We start from the raw sequence: 23401 nt of genomic DNA, 5'->3' as shown, positions 1-23401 counted from the left end.
CGAAGCGGGCCTGGAAAGGGCAGGCTGCGTGCGTTGTTCACAGCTGCGATTGGCCAATGCCCCGATGGCCCTGCCCGCGTATGTATTCATGACCAAACATCTCATAGCCATGCACCCAGCGGCCGCGTATGTTTTCCTCGCTCTCTTCCTTCCGGTTCAAAGAGGCTCGGAAGGACGGCATACTACACCAAATTTTCACAGCTGAGTCCGTACGGTACACTACTGAATCGCATTGTAGGCTGCGTGTTTCAGCTCCCAAAAGTGGATGGTCGTATAGGGCAGAATCCGCGGTTGCAGGATGTAGGGCCTCTTGAGCTGATGCCAAGCCACACCCAGAGGACCCGGGCCCCCGCCCAGGGCGCTTGGGATCTAGAAAACTGCCTGACTGGGCAGGTCCTTGCTTTCCGGTTAAGCCAATTTTGGAAGAGTTGATAGTCGATTGTGCACTCACAAGTACCTTACAGTACCTTAATAAACCAGACATTGGCTCGAGCTCCAAGGCATCCAGCATCGCCTGATATTGCGCTGGCCTCCAAATGCAGGAGGCCGGCACCGAAAAGAATCCTGAGATATGGGGGCGGTTACAGCAAGACCAACCCAGAGCGCCCACGAATACAACTGCGGGACATTCGACGTGTCTGTCAGTCGGAAGCGACAGATTCTACAACACTCTAGACTCGGCTCTCGGCAGGCCATGTCTTGCCAGCAGCCAATGCCGAGGCCCATCTACAATTGACGCGAGGGAGCGACACCCTGAGGGTCACCAATGGGGCCACTAGTTGCTACATTGTTGCAAACAGACACTTCACGTACTGTGTGCAGACGAGAATAGGCCCTATACGTAACAGCCCCGAATCTGCCGACGTTCCTTGCTCATCATATCGTTCCATCTCGGACACGCAAAAAATTGCTGATGCCGGCGTATCACCAATCCCGTCTCCGGGCATCGGATGCCGGCTGGTTGACATCATTGGCCAGCTACCTCTGCGGCTTCACGGCCGCCGAACCGCCCGTGACATCAGAAAGCAAATTCTGCGCGTCGTTTACTGTGCGCGCGCCGAGGTTTCCCCTCCATGACTCAACTCATCAAAAAGTCCCAGTTGACGCGGATTGGGTCCCAAAATCCATGTTGAAATGCGGAAGTGGCATTGCGCCATATTCGCTTAGGCATCTCAACAGAACCTTGTTGAACAAGGAGGGTCCCGGATTACGCTCAGCCTTATGTTTAATACGCTCCGGTATACGGGAACTCATGTCACGCCTTTTACTCAGCCACACAATCGCAATAACAACCTCTATGCTGTGGACACCGGGGGTGAAACATATGTTTCACACATAGGCGCTGCTCTCGGCGTTCCCGACTTCGGGTCTTGCTCGTTTGCGTGCTCCGTATCATTATGGGTGCAACCAGGGACCCATTCATCGGCGGTCTCGAACAGGGCATTGGCAGCAGATCCAGGGCGTCAGCCCGTTTCTATTAGGAGACAGAACACAATACGACCACCGGTCTCGGAACGGCAACGTACTCTCCTGTAAAGACGCCAACGGTACCATAACATGTAGAAGGTCCGCGGTCGTGCATGCTGCTAGCTGAACTGATAGATGTCACGGCCGTCCATGTGTCCCGAATTCCCGGTAAGTATATACAACCATACACGAACCGACGCAGGCAACGCAGATCTCGCGCATGCTGTCTTACGTGCATGACGCACGCCACAGACAGTCGGGACATAGACTACGTACTGTACACATGTAACTTGGAAACCATCGGCATAGAGCAAACGCTGCGCCAGCCAAACATGTGAGTTCGGCCGCGTATCTATCTGTCTCGTAATCGGTCAAGGACTCAAGACTTCCTAATAACTTTGAAGCACACATGGGGGTTGCTATATCAACCTGTCTCCACCCCTCCCACATCCATCCATCTTCAGACTTGGTGAATATCGATCCCGGCATTCTGCAGGTTCAGGCTGGTGAATCAAGAAATAAGAAATGCGGTTGGCCAACTCCTCACATGAGCGGGTACTTTAGACCGTCACATCGCCCGCCGGCAAGCCCCCAACAGTACCTGAGTTGCCCGAAGCCGGCAACTCCTGGATACGACACACTAGATTACCACACCATCATCCGTGATGAAATCAACCCAAGGTTTCATACATACAGTGTGATAGCAGGGTTCGGCCCATCGTTGTTGATCATGCTGTAACCAACGGCAAAGCAATAAACATGCATGCATGAAGGGAGGACTGGGGGGGACTATCGGAGAGACGAGAGCCATGACCGAACCGCAGAGCGTGAGGTCTCCGAGGTGACATGTGAAGTCCTCGACGTAGCGATGTAGATCAAATTTCGACCGCTGAGACCATCGGCCTTTTTTTGGCATACAGAATATACTTTTACAAGCTGTCTTCTTCCGCTGTCCGTCGTCAAGGCACATGACAATGCATGTCCTAGGCTCCTGTGCACTTAGTACAAACTCAGAGCCTCCTCTACATCACACACGTACTGTCCACCCCATCCACCAAACCCCATCCACAGTTATCAAATCTCAACCTTCTCCAACTGTTGAGCCAGCTCCGAAGGCCGGCTCCAGGTTCGAATATGTCCTACACACCATTAGCTTACTAACCAACCAAACACCGAACCGCAAGAGAAACCTACCTGACTTGCAACTGGTCAAGATGGCGTCCGGCGTGAAGCCAATCCAACACAGCGGATCTTGATCCACCGGTTTGCTCTATATCAACGTCAGCCTGCCTGAGTTCCGTCTCAACCAAGAGAAGCCGCCAACAACAACCACTTACCAAAACAGGCGGGAGAGTGGCCGTCGCCGCCCTCGGTTCCACAGAGTGCGGAACAACAACCCTCTTCTTCGTCCCTCCGGCGTCAGCCGCAACATTCGCATCCGACTTCTCACCGCTACTACTCCCACCCGTAGCAGTCGTAGTGGAGGTCTCCACCCGCTGAAGCGGCGCAACGCCGGGAAGGCGTGACGAAATCGAGCCTCGCTGTCGAACCGACGCCTATTCCCTGTAAGCGCCCAAACCAAGCCCCAGCTCTTCGCATATCTAAGAAATGGAAGAAGGGTGACTCAAGGGAAAAAAAAAAAAAAAAAAAAAACGGAAACCTACCGCCCTCGGTCGATGCAACATGCCGACACTGAAATCCCACAAGCACAGCCGGCAGTCCTCGCCCACGCTGCCAAACCTGTAGTTCCTGTCGTCACACCGCCAGGGATCAAACGCCACGCTCGTCACCCACGAGTGGTGGCCCTGGCAGCGCGCGACCAAACCTGACGATGACGACTGCGATGGCGACGACGACGACCAATCCGCCTGCGAGGCCTCGGACGGGCACCAAATGGAAATGAGGTCGTCCTGGCCGCCCGTCACCACGTACTTGCCGTCAGGGGACCAGCAGACGCACGTCAGGCCGCCGTAGTATGAGTAGAAGAGTTCGAGGAGTCTGGTTTGTATTCGGGTTAGCGTTGGAAATTTAGGGGGGGGGACAAGGTGGGGAATGGGAATGCTTACTCCTCTTTGTGGTAATCGATGATACACAGCGAGCCGTCCTCCGACACCACCGCGAGATGGCGATTGTCGGGGGAGAAGGCAAAGGCATTGATGCGGTGGTTGGAGAGCTTCCACACGGCGACGGGGTTGGTCTTTTGGTTCTTGGAGTGGACTGACTTGTTGACGTGGATTTGGCACCACTTGTTGGCCCCAGTGCTGCTGCTGCTGGCCTCGCTGTTAGTTCCGGAGGCTCCCTCATCCTCGGCGGAAAAGGGGGCGTCCTCCTTTTCCTTGTCGTAGACTATCAGAGTGCCGTCCATGTGCGCAGCGAGGAAGAAGTTTTCTGATCCGGGTATCCATTTGATCTCGGAGACGGGAGTTCCGTTGATGATCCCCTGGCATGCGTAAGTTCCGGATTGATCGGTGCGGGGGGTTCAGATCATGGGACTTACATGCTTGTTGAGACGTGTGTACCGCTGTGAGATGGGCTCCCACCAAATCATCTCCCCGGTCGAGAATCCCATGATCACATCAATATGTGACGAGTTTTTGGCAACCCTATTAACGTCGTGGCACAGGCAGTGCGCCTTGGTGAATAGAATTTTAGTTAAGTACTCAGCCTGGTGGTGGTCAGCGCGATCCCGTTGGAGCGAGTATGTCCTGTGCTTGCCTTGGCTGGAGACGAGAGATCAAGCCACTGGAAGGCGCGGTTGATGTTGGCAAAGGCAAACAGGCCGTCTTTCGCCCGCTCTTGCAGTCGCTTGCTCAACGTATCGTGGCTGATCACCCTGGAAATGAAGGAGGAATTGCTCTTCGACATGTTGTTCTTCGGTTTCCGCCGCTTGTTGGCATCCTTTTGAGCCGCCGGCGTCAAGAGCGTGTTGCCCTCACCAAAGGCTGGGGCATTGGAGGCGAACACGGGCACCTCGGTGGAGTTGATACGCCCGGCATCGCTGCTGCTCTCACGCGCATCGGTCGATGACTGGCTCTCGTCGGGGTGTTCCTGGATGCTTCCAGGCACGCCGTCTGACCGCGAAGATGTCCGGTAGACAGCGGGCGAAAGCGGGCTCACGTCGAGATTGATCAACGACAGCCGAGTGCCTGTTGTTGCTGGCTGGGGCGCGGTGGAGAGGGGATTTGGATTGACGACTGGGGCCTCGGAGGGGTGCGGCGGAGGGGTCGCAAGATGGAGGTCCTCCTTTAACACATACAGGCCCTCACCAACGAGGAATTGATATTCAGGCCCCGAGGGGCTAGTGAGAATGTTGTTTGTCTCGATCATGATTGGGGGTTGACCAGTGATTGGAACGCCCGAGTACCCTTGCTGGGATGCGTATCTTGGTGGGGGTGGGAGGACGCTGGAGAGAGTTGTTAGTCATTGTGCTGGGCAGCCATGACGGAAGCTGGCTCGAGTGTCGGTATTTCTCTTTTAGCGTTATCATCTTACAACATGGTGGCTGCCCTCTGTGCAGTCGTAGCACAGCTTGGCCCAGGCGGCTAAGGTGCGCTCGATACGCCGGATGCGCCCGGTGCTGGAAAGTACGGGGGGGGGGAGGGGGGAGAGGGCGCCAAGAGAGCCGGCACTGTGGCTTTCCGATCCTTGCAGCAGCGATTTGCAGGCTTGCAGTTGGGAGCAACGCACAGGGAATCTCCAGGGAAGGCGCACGTGGTCGAGATGTAGGGTCGGACAATGGATATAGCAAGGTAGCCCGTGTGGTGTGGAGTGGAAAATCACGGCAGGGACTCCAGGTACTGTACCAAACCTGCTCGCCAGGAACCGATGGAGCACCCCATGCTCCGGGGAAACGATGCGCATCCTGATGACGCGGTGCAACACTTACTAAGAGGAAGGTCCGTGTTAGGAGCCCCCGGAGGCGAACTAGTTAGCACCAGGGATCTGTGGGACGGCAAAAGGGAAGCTGTGGGGAAGTGGAGGTCTTGTTGGGAGGGACGGGAACAGCACAGGCTCCCGGAGGGATATTTGTCGATTTCCAACGACGAATAATGGGGCCGGACAGGGGGCGTCACATTGGAATGAATTTTTCCTATAGTTTGACAAGTCTCTTTTCTTATATATTTTTCCTTAATTACGTGCATAATTACACTAAAACATAATCAGTGTTGTCTTGGGGGGTACATACCGTCAGGCCGGAGATACTACGTATTATACCCAAGTTTCACGTCTCTACGGGATTGAAGCAGAAATACACTACAACCAGTGACGCTCCGCTGCTTTGCCAGTAACGTATACACTTACACGTACATATCGCTCGAGGTATTCCCTGCCTCTGAAACAACGGCCAGGGAGATCATGAGCATGTGGGGCAATCGGGCTTGATGTAACCTCGCTAATTTGGTGGAGAGGGCGTCAAAAGGCGGGGCTCTGGAGCTATTAAGGCCCCGAAAACAGATGGCTATTAGCTGGCGTACTGGCAGCTCTTGAACTACTGCAAAGATTCCCATCCAATCCCGCCAAACAAACGCACGATGGCTTGATTCAACTTGACGATGACCCCGCCGATAGCACACCGCTAGACACAATCGTATCTGCATCTACTTCCATAAAAACCATCTCGCCAATCTCATCTGTCAATTCCGATCGAGCCGATCACCCCATGGCCATGGCCATACACTAAGCCGACGTTGGGAGGACATCGAGCATATTGCACTATCCCCCCGCCAAAATGACGACCGGTACTGCATCATCCGTCTCTGTTTGCTTTTTACGTATCGCGCGAATAGCTGCGCTAACTGAACATAGCGGTCCGGATTTGCGTCTGCGGCGACGAGGGAACAGGCAAGTCGAGTCTAATCGCCTCGCTGGTCAAGGACGTCTTCGTTGCCAACAAGATCCAATCCGTCCTGCCCCAGGTCACCATTCCGCCGACCATCGGCACGCCCGAAAATGTTACCACCACTATCGTCGATACGTCGGCGCGCCCCCAAGACCGGACCACACTTCGCAAGGAGATCCGAAAATGTAACGTGATCATGCTAGTCTACTCAGACCACTACAGCTACGAACGTGTCGCCCTTTTCTGGATGCCTTATTTCCGTTCGCTAGGCGTCAATGTACCCGTGGTGCTGTGCGCAAACAAGTCAGACCTCGCTGGTTCTGGCACAACGAGTCAGGTGGTCGAGGAAGAGATGCTCCCGGTCATGGCCGAATTCAGGGAAATCGACTCCTGCATCCGCACAAGCGCCAAAGACCAGCACAACGTCATCGAAGTTTTTTACCTTTGCCAGAAGGCCGTCACGCACCCTATAGCGCCTCTGTACGATCACAAGGAAGGGAAGCTGAAGCCGGCTTGTGTGGCTGCGCTGAGAAGAATATTCTATTGGAGTGACAAGGACCAGGACGGCTATCTCAATGACCAGGAGATGCATGATTTCCAGGCCAAATCGTTCGACAAGCCACTATTGCCGGATGAGCTCGAGAACATCAAGTTGACAGTTAGCAAGGCGGTCCCAACATCAGATACCGAGAAGGGTTTGGACCTACAGGGCTTCTTGCAGCTGAACAAGATATACGCGGAAAAGGGGCGTCACGAAACGATCTGGATCATTCTCAGGAAGCACCACTACACCGATAGCTTGAGTTTGGAGGATAGCTTCCTACACCCACGTTTCGATGTTCCGGACTATGCTTCAGCAGAGCTCAGCCCGGCTGGGTACCGCTTCTTTATGGATCTCTTTCTGACTTTTGATAAGGACAATGACGGTGGACTCAACGATCAGGAGTTGGCGGCACTGTTTGCTCCCACCCCCGGACTGCCATCGTCCTGGTTAGAAAGCTCATTCCCCTCATCCACTGTCCGGAACGAGGCTGGCCACATTACACTGCAGGGCTGGCTCGCACAATGGAGCATGACGACCTTTCTGGAACCTAAGATCACCTTAGAATACCTCGCCTATCTCGGTTTCGAGGGGCCCAACGCACGCGACTCGACGACTGCAGCACTCAAGGTGACCAAACCGCGGAAACGGAGGAGGAGACCGGGCCGCGTCGAACGGAATGTAGTCCTCTGCTATCTCGTGGGGTCCTCGGGGGCAGGCAAATCCTCCCTCCTAGACGCCTTCCTGAATCGACCTTTCGACTCGCTCTATCGCCCAACTATTAAGCCGCGCCGCGCCGTGAACAGTGTCGAGCTGCACGGCGGCAAGCAATGCTACCTGATCCTCGAAGAACTAGGCGAGCTCGAGCCGGCCATCCTCGAGAACCAAGCGAAGCTCGACGCCTGCGACCTGATTTGTTACGCGTACGACTCCTCGGAGCCCGATTCCTTCTCGCACATTGTTGAGCTGCGCAAGCGCTATCCGCAGCTCGACGAGCTGCCCGCCATCTACACGGCCCTGAAGGCGGACCGCGACAAGACGACGCAGCGCAGCGAGCTCCAGCCCGACGCCTACACGGCCGCGCTCAACATGTCGGCGCCCTTGCACGTTAGCGTCACCTGGAACAGCATCAGCGAGCTGTTTGTCGCGCTCGCCGAGGCGGCGACGAACCCGAGCACGGCCTTCCCCAAGTCGGAGGAGCCGCCCGACCGCACGAGTCTGTACATGGCTCTGACGGCGACATCCTGCGCGGCGCTGGCGGCGTTTATGATTTGGAGACGGTCGACGAACGCCATGTAGCGCATGGTCAAGACGGTGGTGATGGTCCTGGCGAAGGCTGCGTAGGGCGTGGCTAAGTGGTTGGCCGGGCTGGTGGGGTTGGTGATTGGGCTCTCGGCAATGGTCGTGTATTAGGGAGTGAGCGGCAAACAAGGCCGGAAGCTTGGTCGAGCGTGAAAGATCTGGATTGATAACAGAGGGTAAGTTGCAAGGATGGGAAGCGGGTAAGGTGCATTCATCGGAGTCTTCTTCTTTTTTTTGGGAATATGGTTTTTAAGCGACGTGGCTTTTCTTTACTCCTTGCTTGAATACTCGTCGATAGAGATCAGGCCTGCCACTGTTCTCTCTCTTCCCTGTCGGCTTGGACAGGGAAGTGGGATCATGATACCCACACTCCTCTATTACACTCTGTAGTACACGTAGTATCATTAGTATCTAATCTCTGCTGGTAATATACGTATCAGGTGGAATACGCATCGGGGCTCGCGCACTTCCAATTCGCATGTATCGCGCAAGACGTTCCCTCGTTCAGGATCTACGGCAAGTCATTCGATACCGTCCGAGGCATAACAAGACAGAGGAAGTGTGTGACTTGTTCAGGTTGATAAAACTTGAGCCGACGCTGCCCAACGACCGTGGGTATCAAGCCCCGGTACCCCCATATACATGCTCCGAGGTTGTTCGATTCATTTTTTCTCTACGAAAGCAACGGAATTAAGAGAAATCCTGCCCTCAAAAGATGCGGTATGAAACCAGCTAACGGCAAGATGACCTTGTACCTCCCAAAAGCTCACACCCGGTAAAAGCAAAACGCCACGTAGAACCCAGCCGCCTCCATCTCCTCGGGCGTGACGAGCAGCTTACCGGCGTGGCGCTCACGCACGCCCATGCGCTCGCTCAGCGGGCCCAGCTCACGGTCGTCCTTTTCCGTCTCCCACACATCGGCAAACGGCTTGTGGTACTGCAGCTCGAGGTTGTAGTCCTCGGCCAATGCGCGGAACGCCTCCCAGGGCACCACGTACTCGGGCACCTCCTCGACGGCCTCGTGCAGGAAGAAGTTGTACTTCCACCCAAAGGGCGGGCGGAAGATGCCGTCGGCGGGCGTCTTGCCGGGGAAGCGGACGCGGTAGATGTCGTTGCCCCATTCGGCCGTCTCTTCGGCCTCGCCTTCTTCTTCTTCTTCTTCTTGGGCTTCGCCCTCTTCCAATTCGCCGTCTTCCTTATCCTTCTCTTTTTCAGAGGGGTCGTCGGCGACTTTCTCGGGTGGCGACCTTTTGGCCGCTGCTGCCGCCGCTTTAGCTTTCCGCTTCGCTTCCATGCGCTCGTTGAAGGCGGTGACTTTGGAGCTGATGACATCGGAATTGGGAATGCACCCGATGAAGCGGCCGCCCTTTTTAAGAGCACCAGACACGTTCTTTAGCATCTGGCGTGCCTTTTCCTCCGTCTCAAAGGCGTAGTGCATGCAGAACATCATGCTAACCACGTCAAAGCCGCGGCTGCTGCTGACGTTGGATGGTGAGAACCCAACCTGCCGCACGATGTCGATGTCTCCGATCGACTCGGCGTAGCAGTCCTTGACGTGGAACCGCGCATCGAAGAGCCGCGGCGGCGGGCGCCGATAACCCCCCCTGCCACCCCGACCGCCGGGACCCCCGCGATTGCCCATGCTCCGGTACCGTTCCCTTGCCTGTTCGATCGATATCTCGGCGGGGTCCAGTCCGACATACAGATCGACGGGCTGCGGCGCCTGCTGCCACTTGCCCAGATCGCCTCCCTTGCCACATCCGATATCCAACACAAGCAGCCGGTTCCCGGAGCTGATCCCCTGCTCTCGCGCGCCTGGCGAGTGGTCCTCGTCGGGTGAAAACTTTTGGATGATGCAGCTCTTCACCCAATTGTTGAATGACCGTAGCCCCTTGATCCGGCTGTCCGTCTTGCGCCAGTCACGGCCCCGCTCCGGGACGGCATTGTAGTGTGCTCGTACCACGTCGTTGATGCCCGCTCGCTGGGCCTCATTGGCCGCCTGCTGCTGGGCCTGCCTCTCGCGCTCCAGCGCGCGCTGCCGGATCTGCTCACGCTCGGCATCGGTGATGCGAGCCCGCTGGCCTGGCCGCTTAAGCTTGCGGGCGGGCTCGCCCGAGGCACTCGCGCCTGCGCCTGGGGAGGTTGAGCGCTGTCGTTTCTTCGCCGGGGCTAGCTTCTTGGCGTCGAACGGCTGGGGGAGGGCATCGTTGTCGTTGTCATCGGCCGTGTTGGTGGGCTTCGAGCGATTGGATGATGATGTTGTTCCCTTCTGGGTGCCGCTACCGCTGGAGCGGTCGTGATCGCCAGCCATGGCAATTGCCGGGACCGGAACGGGGGGGGGGGGGGGGGGGGGAGGTGTTGAGTCGATATGCGGAATAGAAATCCTATTCTCAATTTGGCAAGGAGAGAATTTTGGGAACGGGGAGAAACCCGGAGGCCTGAATGAGGTCTGCTTTATTGTTTTTCTTTGACGCAGACGACAGCGGCGTCGACAGCTAAATAAGAAATGAATTGCAATGACAAGAGGATAAGGTAATGGTGAGACGGGGCTACCGCAGGAGAGAACCTTGGCGGGTTGGTTCTCGGCGCCAAGCCACTTACCGAATTAGTGCGAATGGCAACTCAGGCCCTTGCGCGCCCACTGCAGTGACGCGGGCTTTTGCAGCCTTGCGGATCGGCGAAGTGACGAGCAAGCAAGCAAACCCAAGCTCCGATCTCGATCCATCTTAAAACCTCCCTTACTCTGCATCCACGAACACGTCTTTTACTTTGCGTGGCGCCAACCTACCTCCAAGAGGACCGGGAAAAGAGCGATTCATTCGGGGGTTAGCAGTGCCTGTCACTACGTACAGCCCCATCGAACCAAGGTAGCAGTCCCGAATAAGCTGCCCACTTCTGGACCAGCCGAGCTCCCAAACCACCACCCACCACCACCACCGCCACCACCACCATGGGCTCGGATCCGCAATACGCAAAATGGCCTCTGCTGCCGCTCGCCCAGCATGTCTTCACCCTAACCAACCCATATGCGATCCGCACCGCGCAGCAGGCGGCAGCCAAGCAGCTGCAGGATGCCATCTCCGAGCACAAGATGGCGCCGCTGTACCGGTACCTGGCACACCCCCTAGAGGGCATTCTCAACACCGTCGGCGAGGGTAGCGCGAATGTTTCCGGCAGACCTCTTAGTAGGAAGAGCAGCGCCGCCGGCATGATCGCGACCAGGGGCCCGACTGCCAGCATAAACCTTGCCTGGGACGAGGCACTATACCAGTCGCTGCAGGCCGACAATGAGCGCGAGCTCGAAGAGTTCCAGAAGGAGGAGGAGGAGGCCGTCGAGAAGGCCGGCGACACAGAGATCATGGCTGCGCGTGGCAAGCGAGCCGAGTTCTGGGCTAGAGTCGGCGACAAGGTTCGTCGCACGTTCTGCATATGACTAGGAGGCCTGCTCCCGCTAACCATTTCCCGCCCTGCAGGAGAAAGCCATTGCAGCATACGAAGACGTCTTTGAAAAGACGGGTGTTCTCGGCACAAAGATCGACCTAGTCCTCGCCATCATCCGGATGGGTCTCTTCTACGGCGACAAGCAGCTGGTCAAGAAGCACGTCGAGCGCGCAAAGACGCTGGTCGAGGGCGGTGGCGACTGGGACCGGCGCAACCGGCTCAAGGCCTACGAGGGCCTGCACCTGCTGACGGTGCGCAGCTACAACCTCGCCGCCCCGCTCCTCCTCGACAGCCTCTCCACCTTCACCTCGTACGAGCTCTGCACCTACAGCAACCTCGTAGTCTACGCCGTCCTCGCCGGCTCCGTCTCGCTCAAGCGAGTCGACTTCAAATCCAAGGTCGTCGACGCCCCCGAGATCAAAGCCATCCTCGGCGACGGCGAGGACAAGCTGCTCGCCCTGTCGGGCGCCATCTCGGCGGGGCCCGGGGTGGACGACGAGATGCACGACGCCAGCTCGGCCCCGGCGGCGGCCAGGACCGCGGCGGTCAACCTGACGACGCTGGGCAGCAGCATCGAGCAGCCCGAGGCCGAGATGTCCGTCGACTTTGCCCCGCTCGCCCAGCTCGTGAGCAGCCTGTACAACGGCCGGTACAAGCTCTTCTTCCAGGCCCTGGCCCTGGTCGAGGAGCAGTTCCTGACGCAGGACCGGTACCTGCACGAGCACAAGAACTGGTTCATCCGCGAGATGCGCCTGCGCGCCTACCAGCAGCTGCTGCAGAGCTACCGGGTGGTGGGGCTGGACAGCATGGCGGCGGATTTTGGTGTGACGGTCGACTTCTTGGATCGGTGAGTCTTTTTTTTTTTTATTTTTTATTTTTTTTTTTATGCCCGCTTATTTTCCCGTCCATCCATCCATCTATCTATCCATCCCGTGTGTCGATGTCATGCTAAATCCATGATGCGTAGCGACCTCGCCAAGTTCATCGCCGCCGGCCGCATCCCCTGCACCATCGACCGCGTCTCGGGGGCCGGCGTCATCGAGACGAACCGCCCCGACGACAAGAACAAGCAGTACCAGGATGTGGTCCGCCAGGGCGATCAGCTGATTACCAAGCTGCAAAAGTACGGTCAGGCGGTCAGGTTGAGGGGGAGTGAGAGGGCGTGATGTGGGGATGTTATGGGAGCGGTTGGTGAGGTCGTCAAGCTAAATGCATATACACCGGGCTTCTAGACCAGGCAAAAGCAGAATCAGAAGATAGGATGTGGGTTGTCTACTCGGCTTTGCGTTCAAGACGGGCATGAATAAAGTGATGTGTCTCTTGTGTGCATGTGTGCATGTACGGCGAAACGGCTTTGTATAATAGATGCCTAGCTAGAGCAAGCACGGTCAGGCGAATGAATGGCTCCGGGGTTGTGTGTCCATACAGGCGCCATGGTTGCACAGCATATGGTTATCCTCCCTTTTGATTGTATGGGTTGTACTACGTAAAATGCTGCTACCGTATTCTATAGTAACGACACGTCAAACCCTAATCATCGCCCTTTCCCCTCCCTTCATTGAATTAAGGTTGAGTCGAGATGAGGAAGCCAACGCACGCATGCCATGCTTGGGTAATAGTCAATATCGCTTCCTTTAGCCTGGTCGCCATCTCCTGCCCCCGGGTCAATGTCCAAACCCCCCAACCCCCAGCGCAAGCCAACCGCACTGACTGTTAAACTCGCCGGCCGTCCCATGTGAGATTAGCAGCAGCTTCATCGGCTCGACTCCTCAGCGGTACTTGTCCATAAACTCCTTGTGGAACTTGACGATGCTCCCGACCCACTCGGTGCCGGGGGCAAGGAAAGTGGTGCGGAAGTGCAGAGTGCCCTCCTTCTGCCCGAACCCAGAACCGGGCACCACGCACACACCCGTGGCCTCGAGCAGGCGCATGCAGTAGAACTCGTCCGGCGTGCGGCCCTCGGCGGCGGCGGCCTCGACCGCCTTGGCGGGCAGCTTGATGGTCGGGAAGAGGTACATGGATCCCTGGGGGACGCCGCACTCGACGCCCTCCATCTGCTCAAAGGCCTTGTGCAGGGCGTTGGCGCGCTCCTTGAGGCCGTAAAAGATGGCGTCGTACTCCTTCTGGTAAAGCTCGTAGCTGGGCTCGCCCGGCTTGGGCGGGTTGACCATCAGCTCGACCAGGCACTGGCCGATGACGGGGGCGCAGAGCATGATGCTGACAAACTTGTAGATCTCGGCTTGGACTTGGGGATCGAAGTTGACCAACTCAAAGTAGCCGCCACGGTGGCCGCATTCGCCTACCATGCCCTTGGATACCGAGTGCAGCGAGGCGAGCTCGACGTGGTCGTACATGCCGGGCTTCTCCTTTGCCATCTGCCGTAGCATCCGCTTGAAGCTGATGAACTCGCCGATGAAGACGTTGGTTTGGTAGACTTCGTCGGCGATGATGACCAGGCCCTCCTGGCGGGCGAACTCGATGACGGCACGGATGTCCTCCTCAGATAGCGAGGCGCCGGTGGGGTTACCGGGGTTTATGATGACGATGGCACGCACATCGGTGCCCTGGGCCTTGGCCTTGTCATATGACTCCTTGATGATGCTCAGGTCGGTGCCCCAGTTCTTCGACTCGTCCAGGAGGTACGGCACGCAGGTGGCGTTCAGAACTGAGAGAGAAGCGGTGTACAAGGGGTACTGGGGGATGGGGACAAGAATGCCCGACTTGTCGTTGGCGCAGATGACATGCAAGAGCGTGTTGACGCCTGAAGACGCACCTGCCGAGAGGTAGATGTCGGCTTGGTTAGCAGGGAATCCGTCCCGTCCTGTAGTGGTTAGGTCAGTACCGGGTGGTGCGTAGTAGTTCTTAGCAGGAGTCTTACTCTCCAGAAAGTCGGCAATGCTCTGGCGAATGGCAGGGACGCCGTTGCTAGCGCTGTAAGCACCCACGGAGCCAACCTGCTTGAGCAGCCTCTTTGCCCGCTCAAGCACGTCGGGCTTGTAGCCAAGATGGTTCACAAGCACATCCTCCTTCTCGAGCAGATCCGGATTCTCGAGGATACTGAGGACCTGACGGAAGAAGGTGAGGGGCTTCTGGTCGAGCTGCTGCGGGTTGCCAATGTTGGCCGAGATGACCTCGGTGAAGGGCAAGTCGGTCATGCCACTCTGCAGCTGGGCCCGATACTCCTCCGACTTGACGGCCAGCTCACCACGCACGGCATACTTAGCTGTCCTGACGTGCGGGTTGATATTGTCGAAGTTGAGTCGTCGGCGGGAAGAGGACGCCATGGTGCGCTGTTGTTGAAGTTGACTTATTCTGAGGACGGGAGAAAGACACAGTTCGGAACGATATGGCAGCGGGGTAGAAGATAATGGCGGGGCAGTAACTGCAAGGCTAGAGAGGTCTACGGGAACAAGAGTGGATTGTTAGAAACTCTAGGGACAGGGGGGTATCATGAAAAGCTTGACAGCTCGAACTTTCACGGCGAGTTTAATCAGAGAATGAGGGATATGCCACACGAAAGGTGAAGTGGTTCTCTTTTCGAGACGGAAACTCGAACGGGAAACGAACGGGGGCCAAGAGACTTGAGACGCGGTTGGCTACTCAGCCAGCCGAAGGAATCAGCACATTTCTCCTGTCATCCGACTGATGAGTTTGCCTCAGCGGCCCATCCCGGACTGCAGGCCGAAACCGGGCGGCGTGGGCGGATGGTTTCATATTGGGCAGGTTTTGGCGGGAATAATATCGCGCCGCATGCCTGGTACGCAGGTAGGCTCCAAATGCGGGCCATTGTGAAACTGGAGAGCGAAGCCAGCGAGGACAGCGAAGAGAAACATAGGAAAACATTGCCGTTATTACCTCGCCAGCGGGCAGGACCTTGAGATGGCAGAAAACCAGGGATTACCCCGGCGCCATCCCTCAGAGCCGAGCGATTTACCGTCGCCCCACGACGAGCGATTTGCATCGATAAAAGAGGCGACATTAGCGTCGAGTTCGATGCTTGTCCGTTTGCAGAGTGCTGTGGGAAAGTGAGGCGGCTGCGGCGGCTGGTTCTGTCTGTTGTGGCGAGCGCTTTTTCCCACAGCTGTTAGCCTATTGGCGCTGGCTGTATTTGACACACTATTGACCCGGCGAGTACTGTACTGTACCTTGTTCAGCGTTGTCTTGTCATCTTGATGTTGCGGCGAGGCTTTTGTAATCTGCAATGCTAGAGAACCGAAGGAAAAGGCGAGATACGTTGAGGGTAGATAATGTACCGTATCCCTTCGGACGGCCCTGCTCCGAGAATGGAGATGAGGGCGGTGTGGGACGGCTCATCCACGGCGGGCAGCTGAGACGGACTAGCTAGCGGTCTGGACCCCGGATAGAATTATCGACCCCTCCACGGGAGGATCTTGGACAGAACCCTATCTCAACCATGATGTTTGTTCGTGGCGAGTGTAGCGTTGCAATTGGGCGCGAGGGTTAGCTCGGTGCGCAATGTACACTACCCCCGTTGTGCTCTAATAACGGAGCTGATTGGGGAGGCCGATGTTAAGTCGTACTCCGGGCGACCATTTCACTCCGATCAACACCGTGAACCATAACAACGCCCGGATTGTGCCGCGAGACATTGCAAGACAGAAAGGGAACAAAGCTACTTGTAGATAGTAGACTATCACATCGGCGAAGCGTGTTGTGGAGAAGGGCACCCTTAATTAATTGCGCATCTGATTCAGGGACACAAATTCGTCGTGATGCAATGGAACTGAGGAAGACCTCAAAGCCCAGTGTTGATCAACTCAAATAAAGGTGCCTCCACCCGGGCCTGGTTCCATGACCTTAGGTTACATCCAATGACGGGGCTGGACCCGCGTGAGTATCGTTCGGATCAACAGCCCTTCCGCGCCGCACTGCCTACAGGAGCCCCACCCGCCCACAAGGTACCGTAGCCCGGGCCCGTGCCCAGCTCCTCAGCAATTGATCAAGCGCAAAACCTCCAATTGAACTGTCCGCGAGCTTTTGACGACCCGCCTGCCGCGACAAGAACGACAAGCGAAACCGTTAAACACCGAAAAAGGAGGCTGCGAGCGGAGAATTAGGAACATAGAGCATGGCAAAGAAGGGTATAATCGATATCCCACTCAATCTTGGCCCATTCTAGGCTAACGTTTAAAATCTTTAGCTAAATCACGTGTTATCAGCGTGCGCCTCCTCTCGATGGCCATGACGGGCTACTTCTACACATTTACGCGGGTCCGGACGAGGATGCCCATGAGCATGATCAAATACGACCCGATTGGTATGGCCTCTTGTCCCGTCACTCCCACCGTCTGGCTTGACAGGCTGCTGGGGAGGGTTAGAAGCCTGCAGACCTGGGAGGTTGACTCGAGAATATTGCTGACATGCCGCCTCCTTGAACAGTACGTAGGCGAGTCCTCTTCCTCGAGCAGAAAAAGTCAAAGGGGAAATGATCGGCCCACTGCGTCGTGGGAAGGAAGAAGAGCTATCGTGACGAAGGGAGTCGGACGCTGCAGAAGCTCTATCGAGGAGACGCGACCCGCTATCCGACTCGATTCGGTGGACAGGGACGAGGGCGGAACGCCCGTTCATCCGGCATGCTTCACGTGGAGTGGGCGTGCGTGTGTATTATTATATGCCATGGACTCGCCAGTGTACACAAAACAATTATGACAGCATGGCCGGCGTTTAGGGTTTGGGTACACAATGGATTATATCTCGAACGAAGCCTTTACAGGTCGACTGACGGCCATATCTTTGATACATAGGGGTGGCGGCAAGTCTTACAGGCAAGGGGTAGAGAGAGAAAGGGAGGCCGGTGTGTTCATGGGTCTTGGTGTTGGGCAATTTCCACACCCGCCCTGGGCTCTTCGCTCACTCATCATTTCACAGCGAAGCAAATGTGATGGCTCTCCACAACGAACACCGACTGCTGGGTACCAGGCAAGTACGTACCTGCTTAACTGAGAAACTCAAGCCATCTCCCCTGACTGCTAGTATCCCCCCACTTCCCGGTGGGAAGGCACCATGGACTTGGGGGAGCTGTCGCAACGAAAAATCGGGTCCTTTGGACGTTCCGCTTCCTCGCCGAGCTCGTTCCACAGCTTCCTTACCTTAAGTTTACCTTCTATCGCTATTCGAGACGCGCAGCCACCTCTAACGTATCGCCGGAATATGCTATGCCATGGCGCACTCCTCGCCAGCGGATTATCGAACACTCGATTCTGTCGGCGAAACACACGTCGCGTGTGATGTTGGGAATTCTGCTCAGGAGGAAACTCATCGAGCTCGTCATGATCCACCGGTCCCATTCGACGAGCAGGGACCAGCCCGTCCTACGCAGTCGCCATCCGAAAATACCGGACTCAGCCAGCAGGCCATCGGTTGCAATGTTATCGATGATACATTGCCGTTGAAGAGGCCTTCAATCAAGCCCCCAGACTTCGACAAGGGTTACAAGCTCGCACCTGCGGTACCATTTGCCCCTAATCAATTCACAAGACGGCTGGTTAACCCCGCTCCTCTTCATCAAGACGACCAACCTCGCCAACCACTGCAACAATCTCCTCCCTTCAAAAACCGAGACCATGAGATTAGGTCTTATTTTCCTGTCCTAGGTAGCGGACCGGCAGAGAGCGCCGTGGGGAGAGAACTCGCTGCACCCGAGCTCTCTAGTCGTTCTCGGGGCAAGCCTGTGGCGGCAAGCCAGCGTCCTGTAGAAAACAATATCAACCAGATCCGCGAAGCCACTGCGCCGAAAGGCCCAGGATCACTCAGGAAACCTCCTTTCCTAAACTCTTCGCCAAAGTATGCAGCAAGAACCCCCTTCCAAATGGAAGACACTCAAATTGAGGAGGGATGTCCGTTCTCTCCCAGCACGAAGCCAACGGTGGATACGGTGGATCAAACCTCTGCCATGCCACCGGCCAATATGAACGAACCTGCAGATAGTCCAGGCGCCGATGTTACCCATGCCGCACCGCATTCTAATCATCATCGATTCCTCGAGTGCAATCAACATGCCCCACTGTCGTCGGCAGACTCTCACAGCTCTGCAAGACGTGCTATCCGTCGAAGTCAGGTTCAGATGGTAAACCGACCGCTGAGGGACATGGCGCAAAGAAGGCACTCGAAATCAACTCATCAGCCCCGCCCAGACTCAAGAGGCTCTAATGTGTCGAAACGGAGGTCCTGTTCGGATTCAAGCTATCGTGTGACACGAGACCTTAATCGCGTTGAGAGGGCCGGGAGCGGATCACTCGCATCAAGTCCAATGTCGCGGCAACAAAGAGTTAACGTCAGTCACGAGTTCACGACCGGAATGGCCAGGATAATCAACCAATTCACCCAACGGCAAAACGCTGCGCTTCAGGATCAAAAGGCGCGATACCGTAAGTATGCCAAAAGACTCAAGCGGGACGTTGAGGAAGGGTCCGAGATCATTGCGCGGCAGATTACCGAGATCGACGCTCAAACCAAGAAGATCCAAGATCTCCAGACTTCAGAGGAGCAGCTGGCCGGTAAGGTGAGGGATATGGAAGCCAAATTGATGGCTTCTGAGGATCGGGCTCGAAGGCTCGAAGAAAAGTATCAGATTTGCAAGGCACACCTCAACTCTGCCATCCAGGAGCAGCAGGATCTGTACACTCGTTCAAAGAAACAGTGGCAAGAGGCAATTGAGCAAATGCGCGCGACAGAAAAGGCCCAGAATGCTGAGGCAGAGATGGCGGTCCGGAAGGCGGAAGTGATCAGGGAGCAGATGGCCGAGAAAGTCCGCCAGGCCATTGCTCAGAACAAGAGTGAAGTTTCGGAACGTAAGCATTCCGGGTCTGGCACGCATGCAGGAGGCCACTAACAATCTACTTAATTAGTGTATCGGAAGATAGATGTCTTGACGCAACAACTTGAAGGAAAAGGCACAGAGTTGCGCAGAGAAAGGGAAGCTGTCGAGACCCTGACGCAAAGAGTACAATGTCTCCAGGCCACGTCCAGTGGATTCGACGCACTGACTACACAAAGCAATGAGATTCTTAACAAGCTTAGAGAGCAAGATACACAAGCAGACAAACAACACATAAATTCCGGAGAGGAAATCCGGGACAAGTAAGTGTCGCCACAGCTGAGGGACCGAACTGACGGCTAATTTGCGCTCCGGCAGGCTTGATAGTATCACTAATCAACTCGAAGCGCTCTCCAATATGACATTAGCTCAGCCGGATGTGCTGTCAAGCGTTCAAGAGGCTCAGCACAAGTTATTGTGCAAGTACGTTTCTCCCAAGAAGATGATGGTGGCTCCTCTGACTCTCGAAGCATCACTGCCAAACTTGACGAAATCCTAAAGTCCCAGGAGGCTTCCAAACAGGATAACAGCCAGCTGTCAATAGATCTCGGTGTCCAGGTGGGGGAAATCTCGCATCGCTTGGACAACCAGCTGGAGGCGTTAGCCAAACGACTCGAGGAAAAGGCCAAAGAGAATGGCATGGTATCGACACTCTATAAGAGGAAAGTGGCGGAGTGCGAGGAACACGTAAAGGAGCTTGCATCACTGCGGAAGACCGCAGCAAAGCAAGTTGAGCAGATTCGCGAACTCGAAACAAACTTGGTTGCCATGGATGCCGCCCATGACGACAGCGAAGAGACGATACGGCAGCTGCGAGCCGCCGGAGCAGAGGCAGCACGGCTCACAGAAGAAGTCCAGTCTAAAGCAATTGCTATCGCCGAGCTCCAGAGCAAACTCGACGCAAAGGATAGGGCGTATGTTTCCGAAGTGCAGAGTTTCACCTCCAACGTGGCCAAGCTTGCTCAGTCGATGCAGGAGAAGGACCAGTCATTGCGGGCGGCAGCTGATCAAGCCGCGGAGACTGCTCGCCGAGAGGCCCGGATCGAGATGGAGAGGTCTTCTCTCGAGACCAAGAAACTCGTACTCCAAGCGGAATCCGAAAGGAACTTGCTAGCTAACGAGGTGGAAAGGCTCAAACAAGAAATCCAGCAGAAAGACCAGAAGAAGCGCCAGGACACCGCCACAATTCAATCTCTCGAGCAAAGTCTTAGCAGCGCAGAAGCAAAAGGGAAAGCGGCGGCGCAAGAACTCACTCAGCAGTCAGCCAAACAGGGTCAGCTGGAAAGCCGACTTGTGGCTAGTATCAAGACTTTGGAGACGAAGCTCGAGGCATCCCAGGAACGAGCAGCCGAGTTGGAAGGAGAAAGCCACCGCCAACACGCAAGATCCCAGGCGCTTGTTGGCGCCCTAAAACATTGGGCCCTCCAAGTAGGACTGGATATTAGTGTCCTAGATTGCCTCAACGACAGTGACACAAGTATTGAGGAAATCGGTGCAGGGCTTGCACGGGTCCTAAGGCAATCATCATTCCCTCAGAAACCGCAAACTGCCGCGGCTAAGGAATGTCCAGAAGACACGCAACTGTGTGACGGGACCTCAAAGTTCTTTCCGGGTGACGCTGGCCAGCTATCGCACGGGTTCCCGGGAAACCAGGCTGAGCATGATCTGCTCGTGAGGAATAGCAGCAGCAGCACGATGAGTGAACATGCCGGAACTGAAGGCGAGGCTCTCGAAGACACGGTTGAGGTAATTGATCCGCATCTGCACCGGCATCACCCCAGGCGTGTCATTGTTCGTAGCCCAGCCAGCGTTCCCGCGGAGACAGCCCCTCCGTCAATCGACCAGGAAAAGATTCGGAGAAGGGAAGCTCTGCAGCCAAAGTCTATCATGAAGCGTGTCACCCGGAGCACATCCAGCATTCTGCAACAGCAGACGCCAGATGGAGTATCGGAGAATAACACAGCTGTGAGAGACACTGATACTCCTTCAACCCTACCAGGAGACAAATCCCCTGGTGCCGAGGTTACTTCTGCACCAGATGTGCAGTCTCATGTGCACGTGAGAAGAGAACCATCAGAACGCTCCAATAAGCGAAGGCGCTCCGATACCCCGGCAGCTGAAAGCTCAAGCGGCCGAGCCGGGCGCTCCAAGCAAGTTAAGGCAGAGACATCAGGATCCGGGGGGGTAGTTCGGACGGAGGAGTTATTCATCCCAAACAGTCAGCTTTCAGCCCATCATCAAGAGCAATTCTCCAATGAGGGCAACCCGCAAACTGAGTCTGGCACGGCTCGGAGCGCCCGGAGAGGCCGGGGTTCCGCATCACAGGGACCGCCATCCGTGAACACCAGACAGGTTCTGGGTCTGAAGCAGGGGAACGTCCGGACTTATGGCTCACAGAGAGCCGAGAAGCCGTCTACCGGCGACAGGCAGACGGATTCCCAGATCTCTGCGTCGCAGTCACAACCGCAGCCTCGATACCGGTCCAGGTCGAAGGAGTCCCAGGGCTCACTTACCTTTTCACAGGATAGTGTTAACAAGGGGGAAGACCTTCTCCTCCCACTGTAAGGCCAATTTCACGGTCGAAACGTTGCATTGAAGTCTTGCTCAAAGAGCCCCCGAGAATTTGGTCTCGGCAAGCTGATGGTTAATGGACCCCTAGTCTGTCCAAGCCAACCATGACTTACTAATGTGGAGGGGAGAAACGGCAGCACTGGAGGAAAGGCGTGTAGTGTTTAGAGGGGATGGGTCAGGGAGGTTTTGATGAGCTTTGACGAGGCCTCTTTGGTGCCATGATGTGAGGGGACAAGTGAGGCAAATCGAGCAGAATAAGAACGCAACCGCACCGACCGGGGAACTAGAATCGGAATCCTCCAGCTTCTTTCTACGTCGGAATTTCTTCTGTAATCCAGGGGTAACATAGGCATGGTTTGGCCGCCTGATGCCTGATGTGAAGCAGGGAATTCCCGATCAATACAAATGGAACCCAAAGATAGTGTACTGTTGTGCAAGAGACATTCTCCTTCTGAGCTGCAAGTGCTTGAGCGATTCTGGACATGGTTGGTTAAGCTAGCCGGTAATGCTTCTTCATCCAGGCAAGATCATCTCTGCAGCGCGCTGTTGACCTCTGGACTGCCTCGGTCTCGGCGTACTGTATTCCGAGAAACGCGGCTGTCTAAATATGGACCGCAGGAGGGTCCGCCCGGAAGTTTCAAGATAGGTGCCAAAAGAACAAGTCAACCACGGAGAACAAGGGAAGCCCATTCACGTTGACACCTTGAAGAAAATAGAAAGAGTTGATGTGTCGTCGAGTCCACTGAGCCCTAGATGTGGCCTCTTGGAGTGGTTGCTGACTGTTGGTGGGGCACGCAAGTCGGGTCTACCTAAAATACTCTCCGGGAAAAGGAGTATCCGATGCGGAGCAGCGCCGTAAATAGAACACCCTCAACCGCTCCATTCCCTCGATTCGATCTCATTGTCCGGTACGTGGGACAATTGGCCTTCAAGATGTGTTGATACCCGAGGAGTGGATTCAACGGGTGTCTTGTGCAGATTATTGTCCTGGAGACGCTGGAGGCTGTCTCCAATCAACTTGAAAGTCCTCCATCCTGAAGCACGGCGGCAACCGACACAAGTTTGCTACCCCACAGCCACCATGGTCGTCCTTCGCAACTCAGCGACAAGACACTGGAGTATTCGCATACGTACCTGCAACGGCATTTTCTTGTTAATAGCTCAAGGAGTACGGATGCTGCATGAGAGAGGGATGTGGTGGCGTCCTAACGACCGATCGTAGCTTTGAGTGATCCGTGAGCATCACGTCTTTTAACCTTTAACCAATCCCAGTTTGTGATGTGACAGTCACATCAACCAGTGCATACTGTTACGACGTCTCCGACTTTCAAGCCAGTTCAAAACTTTTTCTACACAAGCCCTCCGGTCCTGTAGTCCATACAGATCAAGTATCCCCCCTCCC

The 23401-nt window shown here is 55.7% G+C and overlaps 6 protein-coding genes across 6 annotated transcripts; 3 read left to right on the top strand and 3 right to left on the bottom strand.

The window, feature by feature from the left end:
* Positions 1–2541: 2541 nt before the first annotated feature.
* Positions 2542–4964, bottom strand: MFIFM68171_05959 (Catabolite repression protein creC; the record flags this gene model as incomplete). The annotated part of the gene is made up of 8 exons (XM_071061379.1): positions 2542–2606; positions 2662–2737; positions 2805–3023; positions 3132–3465; positions 3534–3907; positions 3965–4132; positions 4183–4870; positions 4960–4964. The coding sequence occupies 8 exons, from the start codon at positions 4962–4964 to the stop codon at positions 2542–2544; spliced, it is 1929 nt and encodes a 642-aa protein (XP_070917480.1).
* Positions 4965–6196: 1232 nt separating this feature from the next.
* Positions 6197–8147, top strand: GEM1 (ERMES complex Ca(2+)-binding regulatory GTPase gem1; the record flags this gene model as incomplete). Its single annotated transcript, XM_071061378.1, has 2 exons — positions 6197–6206; positions 6274–8147. 2 exons carry the CDS (start codon positions 6197–6199, stop codon positions 8145–8147), a joined length of 1884 nt encoding a protein of 627 aa, XP_070917479.1.
* Positions 8148–8916: 769 nt separating this feature from the next.
* On the bottom strand, positions 8917–10461 carry ABD1 (mRNA cap guanine-N7 methyltransferase; the record flags this gene model as incomplete). Its single annotated transcript, XM_071061377.1, has 1 exon — positions 8917–10461. One exon carries the CDS (start codon positions 10459–10461, stop codon positions 8917–8919), a length of 1545 nt encoding a protein of 514 aa, XP_070917478.1.
* Positions 10462–11100: 639 nt separating this feature from the next.
* On the top strand, positions 11101–12757 carry RPN7 (proteasome regulatory particle subunit; the record flags this gene model as incomplete). Its single annotated transcript, XM_071061376.1, has 3 exons — positions 11101–11559; positions 11624–12438; positions 12559–12757. 3 exons carry the CDS (start codon positions 11101–11103, stop codon positions 12755–12757), a joined length of 1473 nt encoding a protein of 490 aa, XP_070917477.1.
* Positions 12758–13360: 603 nt separating this feature from the next.
* ALT1 (alanine transaminase) lies at positions 13361–14875 on the bottom strand (the record flags this gene model as incomplete). The annotated part of the gene is made up of 2 exons (XM_071061375.1): positions 13361–14412; positions 14470–14875. 2 exons carry the CDS (start codon positions 14873–14875, stop codon positions 13361–13363), a joined length of 1458 nt encoding a protein of 485 aa, XP_070917476.1.
* A 3800-nt stretch (positions 14876–18675) lies between these two features.
* MFIFM68171_05954 (uncharacterized protein) lies at positions 18676–21993 on the top strand (the record flags this gene model as incomplete). The annotated part of the gene is made up of 5 exons (XM_071061374.1): positions 18676–18776; positions 18831–19402; positions 19460–19691; positions 19747–19851; positions 19899–21993. 5 exons carry the CDS (start codon positions 18676–18678, stop codon positions 21991–21993), a joined length of 3105 nt encoding a protein of 1034 aa, XP_070917475.1.
* Positions 21994–23401: the final 1408 nt, after the last annotated feature.

This window comes from Madurella fahalii (genome assembly GCF_045866475.1).
Source record: "Madurella fahalii IFM 68171 DNA, scaffold_3, whole genome shotgun sequence".
Taxonomy (NCBI): Eukaryota; Fungi; Ascomycota; class Sordariomycetes; order Sordariales; genus Madurella; species Madurella fahalii.
This window is presented reverse-complemented; position numbering and strand designations above follow the sequence as displayed.